Raw genomic sequence first — 9698 nt, 5'->3', positions numbered from 1 at the left:
TGCTCGGCTTTTTGCTTTTTAAACATGCTATTAATTTTTAATGGCGTGTGACATTTTTGTTTACGCACAGCCTCAATGTAGAGCAAAACATTAGCATGTCTGCGGTATTAGTTTACCATTTTTCTTGCTGCCATTGAGCCATTTGACGGAGTCTTAATTGATATTTATCGCTGGACGATTGCCATGTTCATCATAATAGAGTCGTGTAGCCGACAAAAAGCTCATTACTTTGCCTGGCTGGCGTTTGAATGGTAAAACGCGCCTACAATTTGGCCATTTGATTAGCCTCACCTCGTCATGGTCGTCAGGCCCCAAATGGCCGATCCAATCCGGCACATAAAATCCAATTTAATTAAGTTAGACTCTCGGATTGAGACGCAGTCGGAGGATCGGATCTAAGACTGAGACTGAGACTGAGATTGAGGCCCACAACAGCAGCTGCCGTGGCAGACAACCTTGCCGGCATTCTTAACGTGTACAAGATTTTTACCAACGCACTGCTTTTAGGTTTGTTGTTGTCGCGTTCACTTTTCAAATGCTTACGAAATGTCAATATTCGGCACAAAGTTATTTGTTATTTGATCGAATCGATTGAGCAATTGCTGATATACAATTTTTCTGTGTTCGTATTCCTTTTTACGATTTGTTCTTTCTGTCTAACGGTTTCTCATTGATTTGTTAGCTAATTGTGTACGAAAAATGTAATTAAAATTAAAACGAGTAACTGGAAACCCGCAACGCTTGCATGTCAGCTTGACAAACGAAAAATAAGTAAATAAAAAGTGTTAACACCCAGATCGCACAGCTGGCGACACATTGCGAGTGTGAGTCACGATTGCATAGGAGTAGAGTTACTCTAAGAACTAATAAAAATCGACTCAAAATTTAAATTTTTTAGATGATTATATATATATTTTTGAAGTGCATTTATTCACATATAAGTGATACACCCAAATTGGTTCACACACTTTACTTTCTAAACCGACAAATGAATTTTACATAATTTCATTAAATGTTGCCACCATGACATTTCATTTTTACCATTTTTTCAAAAATATTGCCCAAAGCTCAATTGGGCTTGCGATTTCCTAGACAAGCATAAGCCTAATTTGCTTTCATTGTTGTGGGTAATAAACAGACCCTGAGCTATATATGGCAAGGTTAACTATTATTTATGATCGCTATCACTTGCAAAAGCCAATATTTCGAAGCCCGTTTTCGCAAACACCCGACTTCCTGGCAACACCAACGATGGGTGTCTCTTTTTGCCTAGCTAATAGCTGCCTTAATCAAGTCTTCTATATGCCAATTAAAATGAGCGCCGCAAGCAATGTTAGTTAAACTATAACTTTTTGAAAACGGGGCTTCTGTGTTAGCCAGCCATTCATGTATTATGCATAAATTGCTTTTAGGAGTTGGCCGAATAAGCAAGGAATAGTAAATCTATCAAAATCTATGGTTTTTGTTTTGACTTGGTAAAGTCAGGTTACTTTCGAAATGCGTATTACAATTAATTTTTTAATGTAATAACTAGGTGAAAGGTTGATGAACGATTTAATTTGAATGGGTTCATAAAACTCTGATTCACTAACTGCTAAATTCTGAAATAACGCAATCTGGATCATTAAGAGATACTTAAAATTAAATCTTTCTTAAGTTCATTTATGACATCACTGTCGTTATCAAGATTATCTGTTTAAAATTTTAAATAATGCTACAATGCGTTTCTAATTTTTTTTGAGAACTCCGAGTGTTTTGATATAAAAGTATTCACTTTTTTGAAGGAAGTTACCAGTTGTTTTCCATTTAGCAATCGAGCACCTAATCAGAAGTTCAGTTTTTAGTAAATAAAATGACATTCCGCTATGTTTTCGTGATCAGTGCCCTGATTGTCCTGGCTCAAGGGTCGAATTTGCCATCTGTGGAGCACGAGTCGGTGGCTGGAGTCCATCACTCTGGAGTGGTTTCGTCTGGAGCTCCAGTGGTGGGCGTTCCACGTGGCCATTCGGTTGCTCCACAACCCCAACGTCCCGCCTCCGGTCATGGATCAATTTCTGGTCCAGTTGGAGGATCACGTCGATTGAGCGGGGCTGGAGTTTCTGGATCCCGTCTTCATGGAGCTGTTCGACGTCCTTCTGCTGGAGCTCATGGTCGTCCACTTGGAGGTGCAGCTGGCCACGGAAACGCTCACCAGAATCGCAATCGCAAGCCCTATTAGGACTAACCATACACCTTCAGTACACGATAAAATTTATTACTACTTTAGCCTTTATTGTACTTCTTTTAAATGATTTTCACTTACCCATCTACTGCAAATAATAACAATTGTTATAGAAAAAAACATTTAAAACGTGTAATACTTATTTTATAATGGTGGGGAGGCATCAAATATTGTGATAAAAATCATCAACAAACTCAACGATTCACAGTTTATTGCCATTAGATAATTCTTAACACCAATCGCACTTTTAATGAACTGGTTAATGCAGCAATTAAAGCATTAGCGACAAGCTAAGAAACCCAACCCAGATCACTTCATGGCTTAAACATTGTTGGTAGTTATTGGCCCAAAGCGATTGTTAAATAAGACTGTAAAATCTGAAAGTGAAGTGACAAACTCACCAGTCATTTTAAGTCTCGTTATCTAGTCTCGATGTTTTGTATTTAAAATTTGTTGTCGATTACTTATTTCGCTTATATTTTATAAAACATCTGATAATGACGATATCTTAATTATTATATTACTTTTAAAAAAAATAAATTTAAAATTCGTGGTGTAAAGAAATAAAACTACATATTGATACCCATATTGATTAATTTGAAATTTTTGTAATTTCACATAATTTGACGAATAAACAAAAAGTTAAATATTTTATACTTAAAATCACTTTCCTCTTAAAGTCTTTAACATTATTTATAATTATGAAAAAAGGTTTTTTAAGTTTAGATAAATGGTTTTTGATTAGCAGTTTAACCTTTTTTAATAAATGAAATTCCCTTTTAAAACTATAAATGTTAAGTAATAGTTAATTACACGTTTAATTTGGCAAGTGCGTTTTATTGAATGAACAAATCTGACATGTCTCAGGAAAAGTGAGGTGTCTCATTTTACTATTTCATTTAGTAAGGTTTCTGGACGCGATTGCGACTCTGGGCATGGCCAACTCCTCCGCCAATGGGACGACCAACGTTGACAATAACAGCTGGTCGAGAATGAGATCCTGCCTGGCGACGAGCAGAAGCAGCAACGAGACGAGGAGCTGCCACAGGACGAGGGGCAATCACAGGACGAGGAGCAGACACGGGACGTGGAGCTGAAGGTTGCGCCTGCGATCCGGGGGCAGGTCGCACTTCGGGAAAACTAATTGCAGCTCCCGACGCAACACCTCCGGCAGAATGGGCTTCCACGGGAGACTCCGGCTCCACTGGCGAAATATGCGATCCCTGGGCAAGGACGACCAGGACACTGAGGACAACTACGCAACGGGATGACATATTTATTTCTGTTTTTTTAGAAGGTAACTGAGATGAATTTTTAGATGTTTGTTAGACAACTGATGGAAACTTCGGAATATGCTTGCTTTTTTATAAGCCATAGAATTAACTTAAAGAAAATAAAGATGGCAACCAATTTTCAATTACATTTTTATAGCTCTAATTTAATTACTTAAGGGTAATCGCTGACCTGAAAGCGTAATAAATAACATTTTTACTGGAGTTTCCACTCTGATCCAGATTTCTTAAATTAAGTACTCCGAACTTCACTTACTTTGAAATGCAGTTCATTTCACTCATCAACATGCTATTATAATTTATGAAGGTTAAGTATAGACGATTTTTATTGCAAGCATTTGAATTATTTTTAAGTTTAACAAAACTATTTATTTACATAAGATATCTAAATTTATGTAACATTTATTTATTATTTAAGAAATGATAATCTTACATTTTTTGGAAGAAACTCTGGGCAGTGCAAAAAATATGTTTAGAATTTTTTTATTACGTCGAAATACTTATAGTAATAGGTTACATTTTTGTAGTCATTGCCCATGCATTTTTCCTGCCTTTGCATCAATTTAGCTTCACATCATATTTTGTTCATGTGTCTATTGGGACTATCAGATCAAGAAGATGATCTACTATTCATAAACAGAACTTGATGATAAGTCGAAGTGGAACTGAAAACTATTAAAACTTTACCAAAAAAATGTTTTCTATCAACACCTAGAAATAAATGGAACTAAAGTGAACTACACCATTTCAAATCGTTAAATGTCTACTTTTCAGACTCCATATTCAAAATATGCAGAAGGCATAAAAAATCTACAAAAAATTACATTTTAGTAGCCAAATTTTTATTCTAAGCCTTTGGAAACAAGTTTCACAATGACGTGAAAACTTTCGAGAAAAAGCCTGAGCACATTTTTTTTTTTATTGCATATATATTGCATATACAGTTTTACTGCCTTCTCATCATAAAATTAACAAATTTTACTGCTTCCGTTATCCAAAAACTTTTACCCATGGGTTCGTATTAGGTTAGGCTTCGATTCCTACAAGTGTAACAAGAAGAAGAGCCAACGTTCCCAAACAGAGCTTCATGATGAATCGTGGTGGTACTGGTTCCGTCTAATTTTAATATGCATAATATATCTGGTCTATATTGACAACATTTTTGTCTGTCTGTTCGTCTTTCGTAGACTGATTTTGTAGGGCGCTGCGCTTTGGCTTTATTACCATGCAACGTGGCGTATGGGTAACGTGTCAAAATAAATTTCAAAGGCGTCTTGTTCCCGACCCGCGTGACATAAAATTTATACATTGCTTTTTATATACTCTCTATTGATAACGGCAGATTGACATTCCGTTTCGACTAGTAGTTATACACTTCGCTAATCCATTAAAAATTTAATATTGTTGTTAATAAACACTGTTATAGTTGCAGGATTTAATATCCATTATTACATAAAAAAAGTAAATATATTTAATATTTCTTTTTTTATTACCACTACTCAAATGACAAAAACAAAATGTTGGCATACAAATTTTCTTTCCATTTTTGGGCTTAGAGGGTTTACAATATGGGGTTATAATAAGCTTGTATTTTTGTTTTGACTTTGTTATCGTTACTATAATTGAGTCAGTTTGGTGATTGACATCTTAGTAGGGTTTCTGGCCGTGATGACGGATCTGATGGACATTGCCGTGTCCAGATCCAACAACAATTGGGGCAGCTACTCCATTGGGATGGCGGATGGGAACCGTAGGACCAACAACCACTCGGGGAGCAGGAATGACTACGGTAGCGGGACGAACGTAGGATACCGGTGCCGGACGAAGGGGAACAGCCACATAAGGACGAGGTCCGACCAATCCTGATCCGATCACACGATGAGGTCCTCCAAGCGGAACCGGCACAGGACCATGACTATAGCTTGGACGCTGGGGCTGGTGAACAGACGGATGTCCTTGGGAAACGACGACAACTGGAGCTCCTGACGACACGACGCTAGAGTGCACTGCCACCTCCGCTTCTTGTTCGATTGGCAAAACATTTGATCCTTGAGCCAGGACAATTATGGCGCTGAAGAAAACAATGCAGCGGGATGCCATTTTGCTTGGGTTACTTGGAGTTAAACTGATACTTCTAATGTGGAATATGAACGCTTTTATAGTCAACCTGGAAAATATGCAAATCTGAAGTTGAAATATCAAAGCACTTAATAAATTATTATTATATATTATGTATATTATGTGTCAGAGAACTTTTTAACTTGACCCTGCTGCTTAGGAACTTCGACCTCTGAACTTTTTTAAAAACCAACCTAAGTTCACTGATCTTATTATCTCTTTCTAAGTAAATTGTTTACATTTCAGCGAACCAAAAATGAACTGAATATTCCTGTATGCTTAGTTTTAAGATATATATTATTTAATGCTTATTTTTAAGGTATTTTGTTTTACTTTACTTTACCATAATTCTGTGCAATATTTTCTAGATAATCCATGCAAAATATACTCGTTTAAGTAATAATAATTTAAAAATATATTTTTATAAATGCAGATAAATTGCTAAACAGTAAAAAGGCTTTTCCCCTGTTTCATGCCTCTTTTATTTTAAACTTGAGTTCTGGTTAATCAATAACGGTTATAAAGGATATACAAAATCGAGCTACTATCTGTCAGCATTGTTAGAGTTCTATCTTCAATTAAAAGCAGTGGTCAAACATACTGCAACATGCTCACGCGTTTTTCTGTGAGTATGGGAGCTATATGCTATAGTCGTCCGATAAAACTGAGAGACTAGTTTGCGTAGAAACGGACGGACAAGCAGGCGGACGGAAAGGCGGACATGGCTAGATCGACTTTCCTAGTGATGATGATCAAGAATATATACTTTATAGGGTCGGAAATGTCTCCTTTACTGCGTTGCAAACTTCTGAGTGAAATTATAATACCCTCTGCAAGGGGAGACAAACAAACGTTTCTATACAATTTCAGAAAGTTTACCTTCCACAAAATAAAACAAGCTTCAGTTTGTGTAGAGTTTTGTAAATCTAGTGGTGTAAATGATGTTAAAGCTTATTGATTTGATACTAGAACATTAAAATTTTATTTTATATCATTTTGATGACTCACTTGTTTCATAAAAAACGTGACAAAAAGATGTAGAAGATTTAGTCAAATTAAATGTATAGTACCCAATCCTTTATAATATTAGCAGTAATTACATCACATTACAAGAACAAAATTACTCCGTAAAATGAGCATTTTTGATACCTTAATTTTATCATACTTATTCCGATTAAATAAGTTTTTTTAAGATCTTTAAAGTTTTTTATATTACGACCTGGTAAAGGTTAATTTGTTTTACAGAGAAGGATAAAAACAATATCTTTACAATTGTTTTGTATTGTATAATCTTTGCTGAAAGGCATAGTTCGGTATATCATTTAAAGCAAATACTATTTCAACTTAATTTCGGGATCTAGGGATATATGTCTATTTTGTCTCTTAACTTTGGTATTCCTTTCATACCTCTATTAGGATAAGAGCTGCTAGGAACTGTTCGAAAGAACTGTACTGTTTCATAACAAAATATTATATTTTGAAAATATCATTTTCACCCAATAACAAATAAGTAAAAACTCATACATTTTTTTAGAACAATTTTTATTATTTGCAGAATTTGGTAAGGTTAGTAAGAGGAATTAGTAGAATGGACAAATTTCTCCAGATCAGTAAATGGTAGATTTAAGGAGTTTATTAATAAGGTTTCTGGTTGCGGTTGCGGTTCTGGTGAGCGTTTCCGTAGCCTACTGCACCTCCAAGTGGACGACCATGAGCTCCAGCAGAAGGCCGACGAGGGGCACTACCATGAGAACGAGGTCCGGCCACTCCAGCTCCGCTCAATCGACGGGATCCACCTACTGGACCAGAGAGGGACCCATGACCGCTGGCAGGACGATGGGGCTGGGGAGCAGCCGAATGGCCACGTGGAACACCCGCCACTGGAGCTCCAGCTGAAACCACTCCAGAGTGATGGACTCCCACAAGACCCTCCTGTTCGACTGGAGAAATTATTGATCCTTGGGCCAGGACGAGTGTGGCAATAAAGACAAAAATGAAACGGAATGCCATTTTAATTTGGTTGTTTTGGATTATTGCTCGTGAGACAACTGATGATTTCTATTGAAAAGTCAAAACATTTATATAGCGTGAGCTCAAATACAATTCGAGCTAGTAAATCACATAATTTATTATTTTAAGCTAATTGTTGTCAAAAGTGCGGTATCTCGTGTGACTCACAAAACTTAAACGACAAGCTGCAATTTAATTGGCACTTTCAACTCTCGTGCAGGTCATGTAAGCCTCTATGACCTTAAAACTCTTGCTAATAACCTTTCAAGAATGTAATTAAAAATCGTTTTTTTTTTCGATTGTATAATAAAATTTAACTTATAGAAGTCGAAGATTTATATAAGAAAATTACTTCCACAGCCAAATCACACGATATTGAAAGTATACTTTATCAATAGATTCTAGATCTAGAACACGAACAGAAAGCTTCACGTTTTCAAATAATGTTTTTATTTTCAACAATGTGGTAAAGTGCATTTATTTGGCTTTTGATATTTCTTTCCAAAAAAATTAGTATTTTTTTTAATATTTAATATATTTCTAAAGAATTTCTGAACATGAATCCGCTCATTTATTTTTGAGGTCCAAAAATAATCGATTTCGTAATAATGCATTGTGCTTATAAGATATTAAAAACAAACATTAAATATCAAAAGTTTAAGACTTAAAATCAAAATATTTCTGTCAATTTATATTAAATGCTGAAATCTTTTTAAAAACAGGTAAAACACAATTAATATAAGTTTTATGAAGCAACTGCGGTTACATTAATCTAATCATCACAGGTAGTAAATCCTACCATCACAGGTAGTATTTATTCATTGATTGCTAAAAATTTCCGTTAAAGTATTGGAATGCCATGTTTTTAAGAGACTCTGTTAAGCCGAAGACTGGTATTTAGACTTGTCCCCTCACTTATTGATATATTAATTGGAACACCTGATATGGATTGCCTTGTAAATTTTCTACAAGCTATAAGCTCCAGTTAACTTTACATGAAACCAAAGACTCCAAACCTATCGTAGATGCAATATTTTCCAAATGGATATAAAATGTAGTGGGTGTGTACCATTCATTTATTGTGTATTTTAGAAATTTGCTATTGTTTTAATTATGTATAAGAAATGGACTGCAGGTTATTCATTGACTCGATTCGGGCGTCTTGGCTCTGTTTCTAGCCGTGATGGGGATTGCGGTGCACATTGCCATGAGCGGCTCCAACGTAAACTGGGGCAGCCACTCCATGTGGCTGGCGAATGGGAGCCACTGGGGCAACCACTACGGCTGGGACGACTACGGCGGCAGGACGAGCATTGGATACAGGAACAGGACGAAGAGGAGCAGCCGCATAGGGACGAGAACCTCCCAGTCCGATTCCGCGATGGGGTCCTACAACTGGAACAGGAAGAGGGCCATGGGACACTGACGGATATCCTTGCGAAACGACGGCAACAGGAGCTCCAGACGCCACCACTCCCGAATGGACTGCCACCTCCGCTTCCTGCTCGATGGGCAGTATGTTTGATCCTTGAGCCAGGACGATGATGGCGCTGAGGACAACAATGATGCGGGATGCCATTTTGCTTTGCTTGTTCGTGATGATTGTTTGTGAATCAACTGATGCTTTCTAGTGAGAACTTAAGGCTTTTATACTCGAGAACCTCAAACAGAGTCTAAATTTTTAAAGCAAGTAATTCATCATTTTAAAGTAATTGCTGTAAGAGAGTGATGTCATTTATTGTTCATCTAATTTAAATTTGACCCAGTTTATTGCATTTGCAAGTTCTTTGTACTTTGCTAAAGTAAAGTAATAATTCTTAACATTATTTTTTTTGGATCAAACATTATTAGAATATCTCTTCATTATTAATTTTCTTCCATATTATTTAATTCGGAATTAACATCGAAATAAATTAATTAATCAAATTGTAATTATAAATTAGAAAATTTAATATCGATAAACTAAATGTACGAGAATTTTAAATGGGTTACTCTTAGCATTTTTTTTGATTAACCGTTTTAAAACTGCTTAAACCTAATAACTAGGTCTGTGATGA

The 9698-nt window shown here is 36.1% G+C and overlaps 5 protein-coding genes across 5 annotated transcripts; 1 reads left to right on the top strand and 4 right to left on the bottom strand.

The window, feature by feature from the left end:
• Positions 1-1788: 1788 nt before the first annotated feature.
• On the top strand, positions 1789-2329 carry LOC108140480. The gene has a single exon (XM_017263220.2). It carries the CDS (start codon positions 1853-1855, stop codon positions 2216-2218), a length of 366 nt encoding a protein of 121 aa, XP_017118709.1. The 5' UTR covers positions 1789-1852; the 3' UTR covers positions 2219-2329.
• A 708-nt stretch (positions 2330-3037) lies between these two features.
• On the bottom strand, positions 3038-3573 carry LOC108140367. The gene has a single exon (XM_017263061.2). The coding sequence runs from the start codon at positions 3493-3495 to the stop codon at positions 3121-3123; it is 375 nt and encodes a 124-aa protein (XP_017118550.1). The 5' UTR covers positions 3496-3573; the 3' UTR covers positions 3038-3120.
• A 1587-nt stretch (positions 3574-5160) lies between these two features.
• Positions 5161-5613, bottom strand: LOC108140368. The gene has a single exon (XM_017263062.1). It carries the CDS (start codon positions 5611-5613, stop codon positions 5161-5163), a length of 453 nt encoding a protein of 150 aa, XP_017118551.1.
• A 1555-nt stretch (positions 5614-7168) lies between these two features.
• Positions 7169-7691, bottom strand: LOC108140475 (translation initiation factor IF-2-like). The gene has a single exon (XM_017263214.2). It carries the CDS (start codon positions 7639-7641, stop codon positions 7267-7269), a length of 375 nt encoding a protein of 124 aa, XP_017118703.1. The 5' UTR covers positions 7642-7691; the 3' UTR covers positions 7169-7266.
• Positions 7692-8699: 1008 nt separating this feature from the next.
• On the bottom strand, positions 8700-9267 carry LOC108140369. Its single transcript, XM_017263063.2, has one exon. It carries the CDS (start codon positions 9218-9220, stop codon positions 8816-8818), a length of 405 nt encoding a protein of 134 aa, XP_017118552.1. The 5' UTR covers positions 9221-9267; the 3' UTR covers positions 8700-8815.
• Between the last annotated feature and the right edge of the window lie 431 nt (positions 9268-9698).

Source organism: Drosophila elegans, unplaced genomic scaffold (genome assembly GCF_018152505.1).
Source record: "Drosophila elegans isolate 14027-0461.03 unplaced genomic scaffold, ASM1815250v1 contig_476, whole genome shotgun sequence".
In the NCBI taxonomy this organism is placed as follows: domain Eukaryota; kingdom Metazoa; phylum Arthropoda; class Insecta; order Diptera; family Drosophilidae; genus Drosophila; species Drosophila elegans.
This window is presented reverse-complemented; position numbering and strand designations above follow the sequence as displayed.